At 60.0% G+C, this 23,294-nt stretch overlaps 1 protein-coding gene across 11 annotated transcripts in view; it reads left to right on the forward strand.

Moving 5' to 3' along the window:
• The window catches only part of RBFOX3 (RNA binding fox-1 homolog 3), a 430,383-nt gene that overhangs the window by 398,451 nt on the left and 8,638 nt on the right, over positions 1 to 23,294 (forward strand). For 7 of the 11 annotated variants that reach the window (XM_070479833.1, XM_070479832.1, XM_070479829.1 and 4 more), the window contains 5 exons: positions 8,467 to 8,721; positions 15,032 to 15,169; positions 17,286 to 17,339; positions 18,161 to 18,253; positions 19,815 to 19,875. In XM_070479833.1, the coding sequence (XP_070335934.1) occupies positions 8,500 to 8,721; positions 15,032 to 15,169; positions 17,286 to 17,339; positions 18,161 to 18,253; positions 19,815 to 19,875 (568 nt within the window). In that variant the 5' untranslated portion in view covers positions 8,467 to 8,499. The remainder of the gene's footprint in view (positions 1 to 8,466; positions 8,722 to 15,031; positions 15,170 to 17,285; positions 17,340 to 18,160; positions 18,254 to 19,814; positions 19,876 to 23,294) is intronic. The other 4 variants (XM_070479826.1, XM_070479835.1, XM_070479828.1 and 1 more) reach the window with 2 other exon arrangements.

A 23,294-nucleotide genomic window follows, 5' to 3' on the forward strand; every position in this document is an offset into this window, starting at 1 on the left:
CCGCTCTTGCTTCTGCTCTGGGTCTTGGCAGGTCCTGGAAACCTCGATTGTGTCTATTTACTTTCGCACTGGTACTCCTTGGGAGAACGAGTCCCCTCCCCTCCAGGAGTGGGGAGCCCCTTCCATGAGTCACGCAGGAGACACTCGGAGGCAACAGACTTGCTGAGCCCGGCCCCTGCTGTCAGTTGGCCCCCTAGGAAATCGGAATATCAGCCTGAACCAAACACCGTGGCGGAGTTAATTGCTTGTCCCCCAAAAGTCATGTCGCGCGCTTCAGATTTAGCTGACGCTCATGGGGCCTCCCCAGGGTGTCCGCTCCCGGAGGCAGGGCCCTGTGCTGGCTGGAGCACCCCAGCGCCCAGAACTTGGACCCAGTGGGTGCTGGGTGTCTATTCAGCCAGCAGGTTCACACGCACAGACTCCGCTGGCACAGACTTGAGAACACCAACCCTGCCTGCACTCACCAGCCGGTCTTCACCAGGGCCAATTCCTTCTCATCCTAGTGGCCAGAACATTCTCCATCTCAGAGGTCCCTCTCCGGGATCGAAGTGGTCCTAGGTCTGTGAGCAGGGCCAGGATCCACCTCCTTGGAGAAAGTCAGAGGACGTGTTTTATTCCTGCCCAGGGTGTTTTAAGTCACAGTGGGAGGACTTGCTAGAATCATCCAAACTCACCCAAGCCTGGCGGCAGGATCATGACAGGCTGTGATGCGTGGGCCAGCCTGCACAAGGGCCGGGGGTCTCTTGCCCCTTCCCTTGATGTCATCGTGTGTCCCAGATTCGTCTTCATTCCTCTTCAATAATCTCGTCTTCTCTTTCTCCCCAAAACCTCACCTCCCTGTGACCAGCACGTTAAGAAAATAGAATAGGGACATCACCTCCAAGAAGACAACCAAATGTGTTGGTCTAGTAACACCCCCTTTCTCTCCTGCTCCTCATGCTCCCCCTGACCCCAGCCCTTTCCCCTCTGTGAGCCCCCACCCTCCCCACTGCTACCATCACATGATCGCGGGCAGCCCTCTTGCTCCAGGAAGTGCCATCCCTCTGCTCCCGAGCCAGCCTGCCCTCCCTCTGCTCCCGAACCAGCCTGCCCGGGGCAGCCAGGGACAGAGGGACCCTCCCTCTGAGCAGGTGGGTGTCGACCAAGTCCCCCTCCCCGACTGGGAAAGATGCGGTGGTCATGGAGACGAGCAGAATGTGGCCTGGATTCAGATTCGCATGGAACCACGGACCGGCGTTTCCTCACCTGTAAAAGGGGGACAACCATCCCACATGTTCCTGGAGCTGCACCAAGGAACAACCAAAGTGGGTACAGTGTTGTGGATTCTTCATGCCCTCGGAGGGTCAGCAAGGGGCGGATGAGTCCACGTGGAAGAGCATCTGGCAGAGCTGCTCTGGGAGGGAAGGAGCCTCCACGCTGGTGAACGTGCATCGCTGGGCTTGCTCGGGCAGAGCCGGGCGGGTGCCAGTGAGGGCACAGAGATAAGAGTCACTGTCCGGCGGGCCAGGTTGGGTGTCACCCGTGGTCACCTCCCATCTAAGGCTCGGGGATTGAAGGAGTCTCAGGTTTGCTCCAGATGCAGACTCCTCAGCGTTCAGAGGTTTGGGGCACCGCCTCACACGTGCATGCCCTGGGATGGGGAGGGCAGGACATTCCTGCTCCCAGGCTGGGAGGTCAGACCCTTGAGGTGCCCTGGCTCAGCCATCACTGGGGACTTGAACCCACATGTCCTGCCTGCCAGCAGTCAGCCCCTAAGTCAGCTGCCTCCTCTTCTGACACTGATGGGCACGGGGGAGGCCTCGAGAATGACCCAGAGACACTCACGGGGGTCCTCTGCACCGTCCTCTTCTGGAAACTGTCCCATTCTCCTTGTCCTGTGAATTGTCCCACATGGCATGAAGGCTCAGGCTTGGCCCCTGCTCCTGACTTAGGGAGGTGACATCTGTCCCTGCTGTCCTGGAAACATGGGCAGTGCCCTGCGCACACAGGCACAGCATCAGTCCAGCCTGAGCACCTCCTGTGTGTCCCTGGTGCCAAGCAGCAGAGGCTCAACTGATGCCAGTGACCTGGGTAAAGATTGGTATAGGGGGCGTGGCTGTGAAGGTGGTGGTGGGGGTCCCCTCTCCTCTCAGGACAGGTGAGCCATGTCCAGAGTGGGACAGGCAGATCACACACCTACCCGTCTGGTCCTTGAAGCCAGTGGTTCTGCCCTGCTCCCCTCCTCTGCCCTGTCTGGAAGCCGGCTTTGCCCAGAGGTGGTGGAGAGATGGCGCGGTGCCCAGGCTTTGCCGCCAGCCTGCCTTCCTTCTGCAGCCTGGCCTGCGGACTGGGCCCACGGCGCCCTCCCTCCCGGGGTGAGGAGTCTGGGAGGCAATTAGCCTAATTGTTGTGGAGGGGCTGGGAGCAGAGAGAGCCTGCCAGGGGACTGTGCAGGGAGGGGCTGGGAGGGCCTCTGTCTGCGGCCGCTTTGGCTCTTCCCTGCCCCCAGCACCCTGCTCCCTGAACATCCTGCCCAGCGCATCCCACACAGAGGGGACCTACTCCCTGGAAGACAGGAGCTCACTGGCCAAGGCCTGAGTGCACGGATTTCCACTGGGCCAGTGAGGTGGGCAGAGACACTTGAGGGAGTCTTAGCTCTAGATCTTAAAGATGAAGGGCCCTCCTGCCCAGCCCCTGCCTCCAGGCAGATGAGTCCCTGTCCCCTTTCCACAGACTAAGAGTTTAGGCTGTGCCCAGAGTCACCTAGAAATGGAGGCATTGAGTCTGCGTTCAAGGTCTGGTGCCAAAAGCAGGCCTACCCAAGGTGCAGGAGCAGAGACAAGGCCTTTAGCTGCAGGCCTCCCTGAGAGGCTGGCTGGGCTCTCCCTGGTCAGAGCCCCTCACTACCCGTTCCTGGGGCTGGACAAGCTCTTCCATCCCATACCACCGTGTCATCAGGACCCAGCAGGGAGCGGGTGGCTCACTGGCTCTAGGATAATGTGAGTTTATTTACAAGGAGATTTTGCAGAGGTGTCTGGAGGAGAGCTGGACCATAAAGAAGGCTGAGCACTGAAGAATTGATGGTTTTGAACTGTGGTATTGGAGAGGACTCTTGAGGTTCCCTTGAACTGCAAGGAGATCAAACCAGTCAATCCTAAAAGAAGTCAACCCTAAATATTCACTGGAAGGACTGATGCTAAAGCTGAAGCTCTAATACTTTGGCCACCTGATACGAAGAGCCGACTCATTAGAAAAGACCAAGATGCTGGGAAGGATTGAAGGCAGGAAGAGAAGGGGATGACAGAGGATGAGATGGTTGGATGGCATCACCAGTTCAATGGACATGAGCTTAAGCAAACTCCAGGAGCTGGTGATGGACAGGGAGGCCTGGCGTGCTGCAGTCCATGGGGTCGCAAAGAGTCGGACACAACAGAGCAACTCAACAACAGCAACAACTGTAGGATGGGCTGAGGGGACCACCAGGAACAGTGCAGGACCCCAGCCTGACAGTGACAGAGCTGTTACCACCTCAGGCCTAAGGAGGAAGCAGCAATAGAACTGAGAAGATTGGAGGGTCCTGGAGAGGCCCCTCCCTCGAGTCTGGATCCCGTCTGGTCTGGGAGAGATCCAGCTGGAGACAGCCTCCCAGGGAGAGAGCAGGGGAATAAATATTCCAAACTCATCCCCAAACTCTGGAAACCAGAGGACTGAGCCCTCGCCCCATCTTCATGGCCAACCACACACCCTCCCCTGACATCATCCCTCTTCTTGAATCGGTCTACCTTCTTGTGTCTGTGGCCCTCAGTTCCCCTTTGCCAGATGAGCGAACTTTGATCCCTAGAACTTACTGCCTTCCAGCCATCATTACTGTTGACTTAGAGTGGTCAGTTTCTCTTGGGCCAGAAACCCTTCATGGCAATGAAGAGAATGGTGAGTCAGAACCAAGAAAAGAGAGTGTGTCTGGAGAGAGATGAAGGGTTCACACATTGCATGCTGCCGAGGGTCAGGTCGGATGAGGACTGGGAGCTGGCCCTTAGATGGTCAACATGGTGGAGGTGGGAACCTTGCCCAGGGTATTTTCAGGGACTGTCACCTGGGAGAGTCCGCTGGGGGTGGGATGACGAGGAAATGGGAATAAAGGAGTTTAGGCTTCAGGTCTAGGTGACTCATTCAAGAGCCTTTGCTCTGTAGGGAAGCAGTGCATGGGGTTTGTAGACAGAGCTGAGTGGTCAAGGAGGGTTTTCTTTCCCTATCCTGGGAGTCAGTCAGCGAATTGCCAGAGCTGTGAGCACATGCTGGTGAGGACTGGACACCTGTGTGCATGGAAGTGACCGGGCAGAGATGGGAGCAGAGATGGGAGGGAAGGCCAGGGGTGGGACAAGGGGCAGGAAGGTGAACAAGTGAGCATGGACATGGCCTTCCGTCTCCACCGGAAATAAAAAGCACTGTCATTGCCAAGAAGGGGAACATTGGAGTGTGGTGGGAGGGTTGGGGAGGAAGAGGGAAATGGTCATCAAGAGTGAGTGGCAGATCCAGGCAGAGGACAGTGGTCTAAGGAAATCAGGCTGATTTTGTACTTCTTCCCAGAGTGTGGGCCATGGAGTGGAATGGGCAGGGCTGAACTTGTCCATTTGCCAGGCAAGTGTAATGACAGGAGAGAGAGAAAGGTTTGCAGAGGGGGTGGAAATAACTGACTTGACCATGGTCTTTAAGCTTTTAACTCATCTGTCCATCTGCTCATCCATTTCCCTTACATCCATCCATTCTAAATCCATCTTTCCATCCATCTTTTTATCCATCCATCTATACACCCATCCACTCCTCTGTCTGTCAGTCCTTTCATTCATCCATCCAACCATCAATTCTTTCATCCATCCAGCCATCTTTTTATCCAGCCAGGCATCTTTCCACCTGTCTTTTCATTTATCCATCCACCCACCCACCCATCCTGCCATCCACCTATCCAGTGTGCATTGAGAGTTTTCCAAGTGCAGCAGAGTGTTGTGCTGAGTGCAGGGATGTGGTGATGGAGGGTGAGTGAGGGAATTCACAACCCCTGGGGAGCCACACTTCACAAACTGCTCTGAAGTCATCTGAAGCCATGAGACCTGGCCTGGCAGGGGGACTCTGCTCAGCTCACTCCATCAAGCCTGGCCCTTTGTTGTGGCCCCAACAGACCTGAGAAGAAGGAAGAAAAGGAAAGTGACAAGCATTGTGCAAACCTCTGTGTGCAGGGCACCTGGACGCCCTCTCGGGCTAGACCTGACACTCGTTGCTATTCCATCCAGGTCTGCTCTTGGGGCTCTCGGCATGGACTGCACTTCCAAACCTCGTGGGAAAGTTTGGATGTGAAGTTTCGTTGCCCCGGGGTGCATCGCAGGTACGGGTTGTGCAGCCAAGGAAAAGGCCACTCATGGAACCATAGCCCGTTATGCATGGGCGTGGAGGAGACGCAGGGCAGGGGTGTTGAGAACTGCCCAGGACCCACCAACACGCCGGAGATGATCACTGCAGATGGGAAACGTACTCAGACAGTGACCTGGGGCCAGTCGGTGGCTAAGAGAGGGGATCAGAGCTCTCCAGGTGCTCTCCAGGGTCCTGGCTCTCACTGGGCTGTGGAACCTCACCTCCCTCTAGACCCCCCAGGAAAGGCTACAGTTCTGCACGAGGAGTGGGGAGCCAGGTTTAGGAGCTGGCAGCCCATGCCATACAGGCCCCTGTACCTCAGCTTTATTGGCTGGGAAATGGGGACACATTGTCCACCTGGTAGGTTGGAGGAGATTCGATGAGGTCACATCTGCAGGGTAGACAGCACCATGCACTCAGACGCGCTGACTTAATGATGCCACAAATGTCGCTCGAGGTCCCCACCCCTCAGCTGCCTCCTGCCCGCCCCTGACCCCTCCAGACCCTGGCACTTAGGACCCCAAACACACCTCCCTCTACCCTCACCGTGTCATGGGTTCCCCTGACATCTGGGCCCCGGGCTCCAGCGCGGGAGCCCTGCAGAGGGAGAGATTGGCAGCTGTCCCTCTGCCAGGGCAGGACCAGAGAGGAGGGCACTGGGGAGGGTCGTGGGGGGGTGGGGTGGGGGGTGGGGAGGAAGCAGACAGGAGAGCAGCCCCCCTTTCCCAGAGCCTCGGAGGAGGTGGGGGAGAGGGGGCACTGGCAAGATGTAAGTTAGCGAAGGTTCTAATCAAATATTTATCAGTTAATTGATCTCCGGAGGCTGCGGACAGCGCCCTCCCCCTCACCCGGGCCTTTCCACACTCCTGCCTGGCTCTCCGCTTCCCTCCGCTCCTCGCCCTCCCTGCCCTCCCTGCCTCTCCTCCGCCATCCTGGAGCCTGGGTGCTCCTCCACCCCTGGGAGCCTCCTGCCTCGCGGGCCCCTCCTCCCTCACTCTGAACCCACCCTGGGTCTCGCTGGGCCGGAGCCAGAGGCTGGCCGACTGGGCGATGGGGCTTCTCGGCTACTTGGGAGCAATGAGGCGGGACCCTCTAGCGAGGAGCAGGCCCTCGTGAGTGTGTGCATCTGTGCACACGCCTGTATCCGTCCACTTATCAGGGGCGTGGACTGCCCCAGTTTCTGCAGAGAGAGGGGAAGGACCTGGGGGCTTCCCCAAGGAGGAAGCGGGGACGAGACCTCTTGTTCCGTGTCAGGTCACCCAGAAGTGAGGGCCGTCAGCACCGAGGCAGAGACTGGCACTGGGGCGGTGGCTGGGGGCAGGGTGGAGCTGGGCCCTGGGCTGTTGTGGGGGCCTGCGTCACTGGCTAGAAGGGAGGTGGGCAGGCAAGCAGACCATGGTGGTGGGGCAGGGCTCTGGCCTGAAGGCAGAAACCAGGTCTTCCATTCAGTCTCCGCTGGCCTCGTGTGGCCAGCCCCTCAGGCCACCTGCCCCACCACGATCGACTCAACATCTGGGGAGTTGAACTAACTCTCCCATCGGACAGCAGACCCCACTAGGGCAGGGACTACCCATCCCGCTCCCCACTGGAATCACGAGCCTGGCACCCCAGCTTCCCAACACACAGTTTGGGGTGAATAGTCACCAATTGAAGGAACAGCAGTGAGCAAGTCGGCATGCCTGCTAGAAGAAGCACATGTTTTGGGGTGGGGGTGGGGAGGTGGACAAGGAGACAGACTCTAAAACTGAGATCAGACACACGGAGGTTGACGGGGGTGGACACGGAATCACGTGTGAGGTCCCCGCTTAGCGGGGCATCGGGAAAGCAGTCAACCATTGCCGTGCATGCAAGGGTCCTTCCATGCTCTGGGGGCGCCTCCTGTGAGAGGTAACCCCTGTCCTTCCAGGTGGTGAGGCTCCTTCTCCCCCAGAGGCACCCTCAGAAGGCCAGGGGGTGCCTCCCCTGCTCAGAGTGGCTGCTGAGAACCTGCCCCCTAGTGTGTGTCCACAGCAAGGGTTGGCCAGAACACCAGTTCTCCCCCCGAACCCACGAGGGACCCCAGTCCCTTATCTGAGGCTGAGAGATTTTCCACCAGAGCTGTTCTTTGTAACCAATACCAGTGGATCTCACAGTCCCCAGACTTGGAGAGGAGGTCTGGGGTGAGCCAAGATCTGCACTGCTGACTGGACCCCAAATGATGCTGATGCTGCAGGTCCCAGCACCCCCTTTGGAGAACCACTGTCCTGGGGCGCTTCTGGGCCTCTCCAGGGGCTTCTCAGAGCCCCAGGTTGGCTGGGGTCAGCATCGAGGGAATACATTTCCCCCTGGGGCAGCAGACCTTTGAGGGTGGGAAGGATCACTGGGACGTCTTGGGGATCCTTGAGACTGAGGCCAGAACCCTCTGTGCCTCACGGACAGCGCCTCACCCTGTGGCCACCATGAGGCCCAGTTGTACGAGGCTCCGTGTCTTCACGATCAACTCCGGTCCTCCCCTCTGCAGGCTGTGAATCGTGTCCTCTCACGCCTGCTTACTGATGAGAAAACCGAGGCTTAGAAGCCTTTCTAAGGCCAGAGGGCAGGGGTGTGGCCATCCAGGGCCAAAGGCAGGATCCTGGTGCTGCTGGAAGGTTCTGTGTCTCGACTGGGCCCATGTCAGTCTCCTGGTGGGGAAGGTTTCACAAGCTGTCACCGCTGGGGGGCCCGGCCCTGTAGAGGGTACACGGGGCCCCCCTGAGCTATTTCTTACAGCTGTGTCTGTCTACAGTTATCTCGAAATGTTTAATTATTTTTAAAACTCGCTGGATTAAAAATAAACCTTTAGTGTGCTCGGACCTGACAAATTCACACAAGTGGCTCCAAACCCAGGGGTGTCTCCCCGCAGACTGGGCTCCCCTGAATGCCCCCGGCAGCCCAGCTGTGAGCTGATTGCCCTGTGCTGGGGGATCTCCCCTCCCAGACGGCCTGGACAATGCTGCTGAAAGTCCACTTTGGGACCACAGGGCCTCCCAGAGAGGCGCCAGTGAAAGGAGGCGGAGTCCCGCCCACACCGCGGTCTAACCAACCTTGCTGTCTCCTCCGCAGGGCAATCAGGACGCCACGGCTCCGCCTGAAGCAATGGCCCAGCCCTACCCCCCGGCCCAGTACCCCCCTCCGCCACAGAACGGCATCCCTGCCGAGTATGCCCCACCCCCACCGCACCCCACGCCGGACTACTCGGGCCAGACCCCGGTCCCCCCGGAGCATGGCATGACCCTGTACACACCAGCACAGACCCACCCGGAGCAACCAAGCAGTGACACCAGCACACAGCCCATCACAGGGGCCCAGACAGTGCCGGTAAGGGCCCCCCAGCCTCGGAACTCCAGGGGAAGGGGCCTCGGGGGCTGCATATGGAGAGGCAGCCCATAGCAGGGCGAGTCTCCACCCCCAGGAAGGCACTCCCAGCCTTCCGGCTCTTCACCATCCAACACCCAAGAATCTTTCTGGTGGGCAGATGCCACGCAGGGGGGCCCCCCTCTGCCTCCCCAAGCCATAACTTCAGGCCAGCTCTCACCTCATCTGGGAGATGGAGCGTGTCCTCAACCATCAGTGACCTGTTAATGGGAAGCAAGGGAAACGGCCAGGTCAGGGGGCCTGGGCTCGCCTGGAGTCCCAGGGGGGCCCGGCAGAAGTGGGGGCAGGGTGGGGAGTGCTGGCGGCAGCGAGCAGAGGCCCAGAGCCCCTCAGAGCTGTCTCGGGTTGCAGGCCCTCCTATCATTTCTAATCACTTGTAATCTACCTGCTTGGCTGCCCTCCAATCAGATAGCTTCAATTATGTGGTTGTGATGCAGTTCCAAGGATAAAGTGCTGAGCCCGGCACTTCTTGGAGATTTCCTGATAGCCAAGGATCAAGTCCAGGAGTGGCCACTGCCCCTGGCCCGCCTGGGGTGGGCATCCTGTGGAGGGAGCCCCTCCGGAGACCAGGCTGCTGCGGCCCTGCCCCGAGCCCCTTCTGTTGCATCCTCCATGGGCTCGCGCCCCGCTGAGCTCTGGGGCTCTGGGTTCATCGAGCCGGCCCTACTGGCCTGGTGCCAGTGCTGGCTGGTGGGGGCCAGGCAGGAGGCCAACATGCCCTGCCCGTGTGCCTGCTGGGTGCCCCACTCCCTGTGCCACCTCAGCCTCTCAACCCAGCGTGGCTCCCGTGGTGTACCCCTAGACGTGGATGTCACCTTCCCTCGCCATGTGGGCAGCATCATCCAAACTCTGGGGAGAGCGCCCACCCAAGCTGCCCCCCACTGAACCAAACCCCCCTGCCCACTTGGAGCGCTGCCGGATGTGAGTCTGCGCCAAGTCCATCAGTCTTCTCGATTCTCCCAGCGTCCCTGGTACAGGGTGTCCGCCACAGATGCCCCCCCAGGGTTCAACGGATGAGAAGGGCAATGTCCACGGGTCTCAGAACAGGCAACCAAACCATACTTCCCTGGCTGCTGCCGCTTCTCATGCCTCAAACTGTGACCTGCATGTGCTCAGAAAAGAGAGGTGAGTGAGGGAGCCAGAGGGGTCCCTGTGAGCAGGTCACCGCCAGCCGGCTGGTCTCTTTCTGATGGACAGCAGCATATGGGGTGAGTCTGGGGAAAACCTCTCATGACCTCCTTGGGAACAAATGCTGACCCCCGCCAGAAGCAAGCCCAGGAGACAAGATGACCAGACTGGCCACTGACACAGAGGAGGTTGAGACCGACCGCTGACGCCTCCGCAGCACAGACAGGCCTCCTGGACCGCCTGACACAGCCTCACTGCGACCCATACAGAATCATCTTCCATTGGCCAACTTCTGCAGGGACCTGCTTGTGCCAGGCCCCAAGCCAGCCTGGGGGTGCACAGGAAGAAGGGCCTGACCCTACCTCGCGGGGGCCGTCACTTCCCACCAACCACAGACATTACATGGGCCCCTTTCACTCTGCGAGAGTCCGCGGCCCCGGAGAGGACCCGGGAGTCTCAGAGAGAAGATGCGAGAGCCTCACTGCTCGGTTGAACACCCCACTCCCAGGAAAGTGCCTGGGCCAGAGAGCTGCTGAGCCCGATACCCGGCAGCCTCGGCCTTCCTTTCTCCACGGAGGGGCACTTCAGGTCCTGGGAGGGGGTGAGTCTGCTGCTCTTCCACCGTGATACCGAGATAGAGGCCCCTCAGGTGGAAGTTACTGGACTAGCAGGTGATCTCAAAGACACTCAGAATTGCCCAGCAAAGACTTCAGCTGCCGCTGCTGCAGGGTGTGGATGCTCCGACCCGGAGTGTTTCTTCCAGCAGAGGCTTTGCACCCTGCGAGGAGCTGGGGAGGTTGGCCACTGCCTGTCCTGCTCGAAGACTCCAGGAGCCACTTCTCTTCAACAAACTCTTGGTCCTCCTAGCCCTGCTGCTCAGCTGTCTTACGTCCATCCCAGATCAGGCCTACGTGGCTTCCCAGAGCCTCCCCCTTGGCCTTCCCCAAGAAGCCTGGTGTCAGAATCAGGAGGTGCGAGGAAGCAAGCAGAGTAGCTCCAGCTTGTGTCCATCCTGCCCTCTCATGCCTGTGGATTCTGTTTATCATCATGGCGTCACCTACGTTCTTTTATCAAAAGGCAGCAGGAGACACAGTGACTGGGGCTGCTGATGGAGCAGGCCCGCCTCCCTACTCCGCGGGAGCCCCCTGGGGTACAGGCTGGGGACCACCTCCCGGAGCTACCTCATTCTTGCAGGGTTTTACGGGGTCCCCTGCTGGTGCCCTCCCCACCCACCTGTCCACCCTGTGCTGTGGGACAGCCACAGGGACGTCCTCTCGGAAACTCCACCTGGAGCAGCAGCCTTTGGTCCCCTGCACTCTTGGCTCTTGGAACTTAAAAGGGAACAGGGTGGACCGTGGTTGGAATACACCACCTCAGGGTGCCGCCTTCATGCAGGCAGGGTGCGAGCAGATGGCGTCATCAGCATCGATGCACCACGAGCGGTGGCCAGCAGAGAGTTCCCGGAGCATGGCGTCATTCACAGTCCAAAGAGGACACACAGCTCCATCTGAGGTCCTGAGGAAGGCTTCATGAGTGGATGGCTCGAGGCCTTGTGGGGAGAACACCTCCTCCGAAGCTGGCTCACCACCCACCAGGGGTGAGCCATGTTGGGCGAGCAGCCAACGGCTATTGCATGGGTGCCTAGGAGTTATCAGAGGACTGAAGATGAGGGGAGAGGGGGCCGCAGAGAAAGAGGGTTTCCTGGAGCTGCTTCCTCTGTGTGGCATCACCCAGCCTTGGTTCTGTCCCAGTGACGGCCCCCAGGCCCTGGCCTGATGCCTGCCACCCTGCCAGACCTACTGACCCCTGCCCACAGCCCTCTCAGCCTCTCCCAGTGCTGGGCTCGGGGAGGCCCAAGCGAAGGGGGCTGCAGACTCTTTGGAGGGTGCAAAAATGGGAGATACACTGTCCCATCCAGAGGGACCGGATGCTGCCTTGAAAGGGGGACAAGGACCGTGTCACCACGTGGGCTAAGATGACATGGAAATGAGAAGGACGCAGAAGCAAAATGGCTGAGAGCAGCTGGGGAGGAAGGGGTGTTGCTGCTGCTGTTTCTCATTTCCCTGCATTTGAGAACCAAAGGCAAAGATTGCTTTAAAGAAGAAAAAGGAAGTAAAGTCCCTTGGAAGGCGGTGCCAGCTTCCCGGACCGCTGTGATAAATGGTGGGAAGGCCTCCGTCTCCCCTCGGGGCAGCCAGTGCTCTGTTACACTCGGGTTTCTCCACACATCTCACAATTTCACAGTCATTGAACCCATTTACCTGCCTCTCTTTGCAGCTATGCTTGGGGCCAAGGAGGGCTTTTCTTACTTGTCCTGCCCCCCCATCACCCCGTCTCTCCCACCTCACCCTCCGCTGCTCCCCTAAGGGCCTTTGAGGTGGGAAGAAGCAGGGGGACCCTGGATCTTGGAGACACACAGTGGGCTCAGTTCTGCTATTAGGAGAGGCCCAAGGCGTTGCAGGAAGGACATTCTGGCCCCAGATGCCCCAGCTCCATCAGCGCCCTCCCATGGTGCCTCCCCTCCCGCCCAAGGCTCCCCATCTCTGAGTGGGAGCTGGGCTTTCCCACTGCCACCACCCACTGTAGTCCTGGCCACCAGCTTGTGCTGACCACTGCCCTCTGCCGGCCCAGGGTCAGCATTGCATGCTCCTGTCCCCCTAGTTTCCCAGATCCCGAGTCGGTGAGTCACCTGTACCCAGGAGCAGCCAAGGCACAGGTGTGTGAAAGGCATGGGTGGGAGGGTGACGGGACACTGGGCCCAACCTGACCACCTCACAGAAAGAGCCACGGCCTGTTGTAGCCAGAGGGCGGGGCTCAGGCTTCTGAAGACTCAGCAGATGCACGGCCAGTTCTGCCTTGGTTTGGGGGCACAGACGGGCTCCCTGATGGTCAAGCCCAAGCTCGCTTCCTACAAGGAAGAGTGGAACAAGGGAGGAGGAGGACAGCCGGACGGCTTGGGAAGGGGCTGAGCAGTTGGGCTTCTCCAGGTCCTGGGCTGGGGGGAGAGGAGCCCCCACATGTCCCCCAAAAGCCCAAAGGCAGCTGCCCCGCTTTGTCCATCAGGAACGAGGGCACGTGCAGGCCAGACCAGGAGTCTCGGAGACCTGCCACCTCACTCCCCCTGACCAGCTGTTCGTCCCCAGACTGAAGGGGGGCTTCTGGTGTCAGCACTTGTTGGTGAAGCCCCAGGAACAAGCGCAGAATCACCTGCAGCCCTACACTTGGCTCAGAGAACACACTCTCATCAGAAATGGGCCTGCCATGCATGGGGTGGCCAGTCAGCTGAACCCCAGGTCACACATGTCCCCAGGCACACGAGGAGATGGTGGTTTCAAACCCACGTGTAGGATCGCCTGCCGTGTGCTTCCTCTCAACACAGGAGTACAGAGCTGAGTCTAAGGGGCCTTTGAACAGGATACCCCCACACTCCTGCAGCCCTCCTGAACCCCCTCCCCTCCCCTCCTATCCCCTATGGCATCTGCTACCCTGGGGCCTGGCTGAGCGCAGGAGTTAGGGGAGCAGCCCTATCCTTCCAGAGAGGATGACTCAGGTGGCCACTGAGGCCAGCCACTCAGGAGTCCAGAGACAGACCTCCAGCCAGTGGCCTTGGCGAGGGCCAGTCCTCAGCCACAGCATGAAGCCTCAGGTGCAGTGAGCTCGCCTTGCTCACCGTCCTGGGTCCGGGAGGCACCAAAGCACTCCTTTGGTGGACAAAACCCACCAGAAGCAAATGGGCAGTTGCCAGTGACCCGTGGGAGGCACACACCAGCCCCTCTCCTCTCAGCTGTCCTCGTAGCATGTCTGCGGCCCAACCTCTCTCCGCCGGCCACATGGGAGACCGCAGCCACCAGGACTTCCATTTGTGCAAAGTCCACCCCAGCCTTGAGGACCCTGCCCTTCCCCCTTCACTCTCTGTAGGAGTATGGGACAGGAGCCAAACCCCCTGACTGTCACCTGGAATCCTGACCCAGAGGAAGACCCCCCCACCACCAGACAAAGGTTCAAGTCCAAGCGGCGTACTGGGGAGGCGATCCCAGATCCTGGCAGGGGGATCAGGACTTGAGACAGGAAGAGGAAAGAAGCAGTAAAAGATGCTTTCTCAGCTGGTTGTGCCCACAGGGGATGGGGACACACGACATCAGAGGAGAGCCCCAGAGGAGCCCCACATGAGAGAATGGCATCTGTCCAGTCACCCGGTCTGTCATCAGCTCTGCTTCTGGACACTACGCGACACAGAATGCCGGAGATGCCAGCCCCAGGGTCATGATGAGGCCCCTCGAGGGCCCTCCCTGCACTCACCATGCCCAGCCTGCCCTTGCCCTGGGGATTCAGCAGGGACCCATCAGGCTGAAGGGCAGCCTGGCTGTGAGCTGGTGGCCTGTCCCCATGGGGGTCCCCATTGAGGAACCTCACACATGTGCCCCGTCCACTCGCTGCACCGCACTGCCTCGAGGCCTCTTCATGGCCTTGACCTCTTGGGGAGCTGGTCTGGGGGACAGGGCGGGGAGGTGGTCCTTGCTTTGTGGCAGCTTTGTTCCGAGACCCGAGTCTTTCACAATCCCTCTGTTGATCAATGTTTGGGTCCATCCAGAATCCGGACCAGCTCTGAGGCACTGGAGGTTGCCACCCCTTGAGCCCTGGACAATGCAGAGACCCAGAGCAGGGCTAGAAGAAGAGGCAGTCTGGGGGTGGCCTCCCCGGGGGAGGAGTAGCATCCTTACTGAAGTGTGTGCCACGAGTGGCTTCCGAAACCTCTCCACTTTCTCATCAGGCTGGAAACCCCCAACGTTCCCTGTCCTCCCAGAGCTCGGGCTGTCGGGAGGGTACACTCACGACCTCAAGAGCTGTGATAGCCGAGGGCCCACTGAGGTCGGGCATCAGTGGGCAGGCTGAGCCACAGGGTGGGAGGGCACGCTGGGCCAGGGGGGCCTCGCTCTGTGATGGCATCACAGACACCGCTCGGGAAAAAGCCCAGAAGGGGGATCTCTGAGGTTGAAATGCTGCTGTGAATCACAGGCAGGGGGGAGTCCGCCGGGCTTGGGGAAGACCTGGTGTCTAGACCCTCCCCTGCTATGGGGTGGGAGCTGAAGAGGGGCACCTCCCAGCCCGGCTCCTCTCCCCACAGCAGACAGACGAGGCGGCACAGACGGACAGCCAGCCACTCCACCCCTCCGACCCCACAGAGAAGCAGCAGCCCAAGCGGCTACACGTCTCCAACATCCCCTTCCGGTTCAGGGACCCCGACCTGCGGCAAATGTTCGGGGTGAGTGTGTGCGGCCCCTCCATCTGCCCCCCCCCCCCCCCCCAGCGCGGCCCCAGTGTCAGAATGGCTCCCGGGTTTCCCCGCCTCCCGTTGCCCTCTGGGTCCAGCCCCGCTTGGACCCGAGCGTGCAGAATGGGAGGGGGGAGGCGGGACGCAGGCTCCAGGGAGGGACCTCCGTGACTGTCACCCCCAACCCTGGGCTCCCCGGGCGGCTCAGCTGGTAAAGAATCCGGCCACAATGCCGAAGACCTGGGTTCGATCCCTGGGTTGGGAAGATCCCCTGGAGAAGGGAGAGGCTACCCACTCCAGTATTCTGGCCTGGAGAATTTCATGGACTGTGTAGTCCATGGGGTCACAAAAAGTCGGACACGACTGAGCAACTTTCGCTTTCATGCCAACCCCTTGCCCCTCAAGCCCAGGCAGAGGCCAGTCAGGTTTATCATTCTGCTGTTGAGGGCTCCAGAGACCTCTGTGCCCAGAGGGGCACCCAACCTCCTGGCCTCACCCCCAACAGCCCCCGCCTGTCAGGTGTGCCTGGGGCCCAGCCCGGGTACTGGACCTCTCTGGGCCTGCAGCCCCCAGGCCCCGGGGGCTGGGCCAACAAGGAGCCCACACTACGGGTAGCCAGTGAGCATTCCATCCTGGATTCTCCCAGTCTGTTCCTAGACTCTCTGTAAGATCCCAGCGAGTTCCTACAGGGAGGCTCAAATCCTGCGGTGACTTCATTCTGCCACGTGATTTGAGCCCCTAGCAGGTGCTGATGCCCACTCAGGGCTGGGGCTGCCCTGTGGGCGGGTAAGAGGGCAGCAGCCTGGGTTCAGCCCCGGCCGTGGAGGAGACTTGCACCCAGCCTGTGTTCTCTCCCTCTCTCCCATCTCCCGCTCCAAACTCTCCTTCCCCTGCCTGCCAGGGGCCCACTCCCCACTTCCGCCTCAAGTCCAGCAGACTCTGACCCCTGAACCCAGCAGCCCACCCCTCACGCCACCCTCAGGTGGGATTTGTCAGGTAAACGGGAGGTGGCCTCGGGATGGACCCAGCACCCACACCTGCCCTCTCGCCAGGCATCCATGACCCTTCCCTGGGGGCCAGGGCCCATTAGATTAGAATGAGACCCAGTGGGGTGCAGGCAGAATTTAGAATCATCAAGAGATAAGGATTCTACCCCCTCTAGGCCTGGGCCTGGCAGCTGCCAAACTTCTCTGAGCCCAGAGCCCCGACTTAAAGCAGCTGGTGTCGGGTCAGTTCACTCGGATACCATTCCGGTCCCTACATCATGGGTCTCAGCACACTCTGTCCCCACGGGCCACCCACGAGCACCCCCGGTCCCTGCAGAACCATCAGCCCACTCTGCCTGCACCCCAGCTGCGCCTCCTCCCTCCCTAGCCCTTGGCAGGGTTCACTGCCTCACTGTCTGGCTCCGGGTCGCCTCCTGAACGTTACGGGATGAAGGGGAAACTCCAGTTGCATGTACTGGAGGCCCCTTAGGACCTCAGCTGCCACCTTAGGGGACTTGATTCACAGCTTCCTGATCTGAAGTGCCGTGAGAGGGACAGGGCTACCCCTTGAGGGTTCCAGGCCAGCGATGGGCAGGAAGGTGTTAGCCGAAGCATCTGGGCCCAGCCGACTGGCATGTCCCAGGCAGGCAGAGGGACCTGGGGTCACTGCCTTCTGCACCCCACAGAGCCCAGTCCCCAAACAGCACAGGCAGCCGGCAGTGCAAGGCCCTTCCTGGGCACTGCATCTCTGCCGGAGGCTCCTCTACACACCAGCACCCCACCTTTGAGGAAGGGCTTATCCACAGCCCTGTGTCCATGTGTGTGATTTGGGCTGGCTGTCAGCAGCTAGGGGCAGAGTCCGAGGCGGGAGAGCGAGGAGCACTGGTGAGGCGCAGGTGGGGCAGGTGTCCTGGCAGGAGAAAGTGTCTGCACAGGAAGGTGGGGTCTACCCCAGCAAGGCTATGCACGTCCCTGCAGGAGGTGGAAAGGGCCCCCTTACCCCGGAGCAGAGGACCAGACGGAGGCAATGGGCAGCGGTCCCTGTGGAGAGCCAGCGAACCGGGCCGGCGGTCTTAACCCACCCTCTCCTGTCTCTCCCACCCCCATCTCTGTCTCTGCAGCAATTCGGAAAAATTTTAGACGTGGAGATCATTTTTAACGAGCGGGGCTCCAAGGTGGGTGCCGCCCAGAGGCCGCCACCATTACAGCGCCCGGCTGTAGGTCCCGCCAGGCTAACGTGTGAAATGTGCGTTTCCGCCCTGGAGAGCTCCGAGCCTGAGGACCCCTGAGCGACACGGGTGCTTGTACTCCCCGCTCCTCCGCCCGCCCCGCCCTCCCCACCCCGCTGTCTGTGTTGTCGCTGCGCTGCCGCGGACGCTTCCTTCTCTCTAAGCCGCCGGGACCTCTCTGTCTGCACTCAGAGAGCCCCCACCCCTGGGCCTGGGCCCCTCCCCAGCCTGCGAGCTGCTCCCCTGGGGCAACTGGCCTTCCTGAAGCTGCCCCCCACCGGGGGGGCTTGGAGGGGGTATGGGAGGGTGCCAGCTCCTGGATGCGAAGATTCCCCCCCACCCTCGGGCTCCCCAGGGTGAAGATGGGTGAGGCTGCCCCCACTCTGGGTCCTTCAGAAGCCCAGCCTTGGGCACCACCCCCCTCCCAGGTGGGCTTAGGGCAACAGTCCTGGCCCCTGGTCAGGTCAGCATCTCTTTTTCAGCTTTGGCCTGTCCCCTCAGGTGCCAGGTGGTCAGCTCAGGCCGGGCTCAGGCCAGGCCAGCAGCTGCCCCTGCCAGGGACCGTACCCCTCCTGGGCATCCTGCCAGTGGTACCAGGACAGACCTCTGAGTCTCCTTCAACTCACCTGACTCAACCCCTCTCTCTCTCTCTACCCACCCCCCATTGCCCTGCCCCCCTCCCACCCACGCCCCCCCCACACCTCCTTTTTTTTTCCTTTTTCTCATCCTGTGTCTTTCTCTCCGTGTCTGTCCTTCTCCGCTCACAGGGTTTTGGGTTTGTAACTTTTGAAACTAGCTCAGATGCTGACCGAGCCCGGGAGAAGCTGAATGGGACGATCGTAGAGGGCCGGAAAATTGAGGTGCTCAGATAAGTGTGCTGCAGCAGGGACGCCCTTGAGAACTGCCTCTGGTCACCCCAGGGCCCCACCCAGCCCCGCCGCTGCCCTGCAGAGAGCCGGGCCAGGGTCCCCGGGCTGGGGCAATGCTGAGGCTGGAGCCGAGCCCACCACTTGCCGTCCCTCTTGGGTCTCCATCTCAGGCTCACCCAAGGGCCCCGCACCCTGCCCCCTCCCCCTCCTTCTCGTGGGGCTCAGCCCAACTCTGGGAGGAGCCCCAGAAATCATCTTTCTGAAGCTTGGCAGCTCCAAGGACCTCAACCAGCCCAGTCTGCCCCTAGTTGGGAGGGGATCATTAACCACTCCCCTGGCCACTCTCACCAAGGAGCAATGGCTGCCCCATTTGCCCCCTCCCCACGCTGCCCTATCCTGCTGTTTGCCCTTTGCCTTCATCCCCCAGAGAGTGGGCAGCAAGGTGCAGCCACGGCGGAGGAGTGGATCCAGCCCAGAGGAGCAGAGGGGAGAGGAGGCAGGGTCCTCCTGACACTTAGCCAGCCTTTTCCCTGGGCCCGTGTGCACCCTGCTCAGTGCTGTGGCTCTGATATCTGGGAGCTGGGCTTCCCACACAGGCTCAGCGGTGAGGGCCGCCACCGAGGAGGATCAGTGGTCAGTGCAGAGCCACAGGAAGAGCGGTGGAAGGCTTGGGGGCGGGGGTGGGGGAGGCTTCTGGACGTGGAACGAATGCTACAGGCACTGACCAGCAACACTCGAGGCTGTGGCCCCAGGCCCCTGGGTCTCACACAGACTTGGGGGGAGGCAGTACGGCCCAAACGCCTCCCTCAAGTTCCCCACCTGCTCTCTGCTCCCTCCACAGAGGCCCTCCCCCTTCTTCCTACACCCCAGACTGGCCCTCTGGGCAGCCCGACCAGGGCCTTAGAGGTCTGGACAGTAGGACCCACTTGGTGCCCACCTGGTCCTCCCCCGTTGGCCTTGCCCCCCTCAACAGGCACATATGCCCCCCTTAGGAAAAACTCTCTGCTGGCCTTGAGGGAAGGGGTGCAGCCCCCACAGAGAGGGGTGGCCATCCCAGTGCCCATGACTAGGAGGGCCTTAGCAGCTGCCCACGGCAGAGACGTCTCAGGGGCCAGTCTGCTAGCTGCGATGAGAACACTTTGTGGAGAGTCCACCAGTCAGCTGCTCCCACAGCCGTGGGCTGCCAGAGAGAGGCTGAGCTTGGGATGTGGGGACAGCCGTGTGCAGGGCAAGAGCCGGGGCAGGGGGCTGGACGCGATGTCTGAGCCGAGGCTGGGGGCCTGGGCATCAGCCGGCGTGGGGCGCAGCGGTGGCTCAGGGCCCATGGGTAGGGCGGGTGCCCGGGGAGGGAGAAGGACAGGCCGTGGTTGACGGGTCACCAGGCTGGTGGCAGAAGCTGTCCCGTGCCTCACCTGGGAGCCCCGGGGGCCTCGTCCCCAGCCCCCCGCCCCCTCCAAGGCGGCCACAGAGGAGAAGTTCAGAGCGGGACCAGGCGGCCAGTGGCCTGCAGGCTAATGCCCCCTTCAGCCTCTCCCTCTCTCTCTCTGGGCAGGTCAATAACGCCACGGCCCGGGTCATGACCAACAAGAAGACTGCCAATCCCTATACCAACGGTAAGGGGGCCCAGGACCCCTGGGAGGCTTCAGGGGCTGCCTGTGGGGACAGGGGGCCCAGGCCGCTGGAGGCCGGCCTCCCAGGATGCTAAGCACCCCCTCTGCTGTGGTCCGAAGTGGGTGGGTCAGTGAGGCGGGGGAGACCGGGGACCACCCTCTTCCCACACAGCTGGTGAGACCCCCGTGGGGTGTCCAGTACCCAAAGGCCAAGGGCAGGCTTCAGGCGCAGGGGGAAGGTGGCCACTTCCTGGATTGCTCCTTATTTTCTTAGCGCCAAGGGAAGCCTGGGCTAGAGGTGTTCAGTATTTTAAGAGTGTGATAACAGACGGACAGTCGCCCTCCCCCAACCCCTGGCCTTGGAAACACTGAAAGGTTAAGGCCCAGTTGGCCAAGCGGCCTTGCCCATACCGACCTGGACCTGACTGTAAGCAGAGGTGGCCAGTCTTTGAAATGAAACTGCTGATGCTAAATGCTGGAAGCTGGGAGCCATGGAGGGCCAGCTCTTGGCTGGCCACCCTGTGCCTTAACTTCACCAGGCAAGGAACTAGTTTAGGTGTAGCTGGCACCTCACTGGGGCCTTTCTGAGTTCGTACCTCTTGCCAGGGAGCAGCAGCCTCGCTCCGTCAGAATGGGTCTCTGGCTTTGCTTCCCACCCCCCAAGCCCCAACAGGAGAGAGTGGACCAAGCCACCCCCGGACTCGCTTGTCCCGGTCTGATCAGATGTGCATGGAGTCGGGATGGGCCAGCACAGAAAGCCTGTGCCAGAACTGTGAGCAGACCTACCACCTGACCTGCCAACCCTGGGCCCCCACCATCTGACCTCCTGGAGCAGGCTGGGGCTCCAGCCAGACTCCATTTGGACAAGATTATTGTCACTCCCGTCCTGACTTTTTTTTCATTTATTTATTTTTAATTGAAGGATAATTGCTTTACAATATTGTGTTGGTTTGGGTCACACATCAACGTGAATCAGCCATAGGTATACATGTGTGCTTTTTTGAGGACTAACAAAGCTCAAATTCTTCCTAAAAGTCTGGAGGCTCCTGGGCTTTGACCTGTGCTGAGCCCATACTGGGAGACCTGGTTCTCAGAGCAGGAAGGGAAGCCATAGATGTGTTTATAGGGCCAGGGTGACCATAGGGGCTGCACAGCCCCTCCTGAGAGCCACACACCCCTCCTGTCTGGCACACTTGAGGGTGCCAAGGAGCGTGGGATTCAGGAGGGAACCCATCCCTCAATGACTGCAACCTTGGCATGGATGGGCACAGAACTGAAGCCAGTCAAACGACAGAGAGTGGAGAGAGGAAGAAACCTCTGCCCACTCTGGCGGCAACCACAGTCTCATGTACACATCTTTGTGGATCTGGGCAAGAGTGAGCCAGCCCTGGGTTCCCTGCAGGTGGCCGTGAGGCCCAGTTCGTGGGCTCTGGTGACCAGGGCTTGACTTTGCTTAACGCTCTGGAGGACTCAGATTCATCGTTCGGTCAGAGAGGCAGAAGTTTCCACTGCAGGAAACAAAACTCTCAAGGTTTGACCGGATGCTACTATTTGCAAAAGAAACAAAGGATCCACCCAGGTGGGTGTCAGGCTGCCTCCATCATCTGGGGTCCCAGACAGTGAATTGGGGCCAGAGCAACAGGTAGAGGCATGCAGGATTCCAGAACTGGCAGAGGGAAGTGCCAGGACCATCCGAAGCAGCAGTGCAGACTCTCTGAAGGGACCAGAGGAGGTGCCGGATAGGACCTGGGGGCTGGACTGGGGTAGGCGGCTCAAGGACTCTGCACCATTCTGAATTTTTACTGAGAAGACTCAGTTCGGGCTTCCCAGGTAGTCCAGTGTCTGAGTCCACTTTGCAATGCAGAGGATGCCGGTTCAATCTCTGGTCCAGGAAGATGCCACAGGGCAACTAAGCCCGTGCATAACTACTGAGCCTGCGCTCTGAAGCCCATGAGCCACAACTACTGAGCCCATGTGCCACAACTACTGAAGCCCTAGAGCCCATGCTCCACAACAGGAAAAGCCACTGCAGCAAGAAGCCTGCACACCGCAACTAGAGAGTAGCCCCCACTCTCTCGCAAGGAAAGCAAGCCCAGGCATGGCAATGAAGACCTGAAGTGAAAGTCACTCAACCGCGTCAAAGTCACTCAACCACATCCGACTCTTTGCGACCCCATGGACTATATAGTCCATGGAATTCTCCAGACCAGAGTGGGTAGCCTTTCCCTTCTCCAGGGGATCTTCCTGACCCCCAGGTCTCTCCCACATTGCAAGGAGGATGCTTTACCAGCTGAGCCACAAGGGAAGCCCAGTGAAGACCTAGCGAAGCCAAAAAAGAAATAATTGGAAAAAAAAAGACGACAACTCAGTTCTTGGGATTGAAGGTCTTCTCAGAAGAGGAACTATTTCTTCCCACCTGATCTGCTATTTATAGAAGATTCCAGAGACACAACAGTAACATTCAGGTACAAATGTCTGTGCTGGTCATATGATGGTGAACCAGGGCTGGATGGCCAGGGATGGACGGCAGTCTCACAAAAAGTGTGGAGAACAGGCCGCCCTGGGAGTAACCAGACCCAGAAACTCTGTCCTGTGCACTTCTGAGCTGTCGGCCCAGCAGTGAGGCTGTCAGACTCTGGGCCTGGGGGTGTGGAGCTGGACCTGGTGGGAAGTGCTGCAAAGACCCCAAGAGCTGAGGGGCCAGAGACTGGGCCTGGTCAGACGGGTTGACCCTGCCCTCACTTCCTGACCGCCTGGAGATGGTGAAGTTTCTGCCGACTGGTTTCCATCCCCGGGGCCTCAGGTGGGAGCAGGCCTTCACCCCTGCACCTGGGTCTCTGATGGGTGAGGAAGACCACCCAGGAGGAGCCAGCCCACCTGCAGAGAGGAAGAGGCTGGGGCCCAGGGAGTGGCCAGGAGTGTGGTCTGAGCTGGTTTGGGCTTCCCTGATGGCTCAGATGGTAAAGAGTCTGCCTGCAATGCAGGAGACCAGGGTTCGATCCCTGGGTTGGGAAGATCCCCTGGAGAAGGAAATAGCAACGCACTCCAGTATGCTTGCCTGGAGAATCCCCATGGACAGAGGAGCCTGGCGGGCTACAGTCCATGGGGTTAAAAAAGAGGTGGACACAACTGAGCGACTAACGCACACTGCCACTCACCAGCCCTGTAACTGGAGGCTGCTGTGCCTCTGTGAGACTCTATTTGCTCATCTGTAAGATGGGAGAGGGTGACACCTTCCTTGTTGGGTGGGCCTAGAACAGTGTAGCATGTTCTAGGAATGCTTGCTGTCATTCTTATCATCCCGAATCCCAAAGCCCTTCCTCCCCACCTCCTCCCTCAACAGCCCTGCCACCAGCTGCTTTGGGGGAAAACAGACAGAGGATAGCAAACTCAGCCCTGGGGAAGGGAGCGTTTCAGGAGCT

This window comes from Odocoileus virginianus, chromosome 17 (assembly GCF_023699985.2).
Source record: "Odocoileus virginianus isolate 20LAN1187 ecotype Illinois chromosome 17, Ovbor_1.2, whole genome shotgun sequence".
Taxonomy (NCBI): domain Eukaryota; kingdom Metazoa; phylum Chordata; class Mammalia; order Artiodactyla; family Cervidae; genus Odocoileus; species Odocoileus virginianus.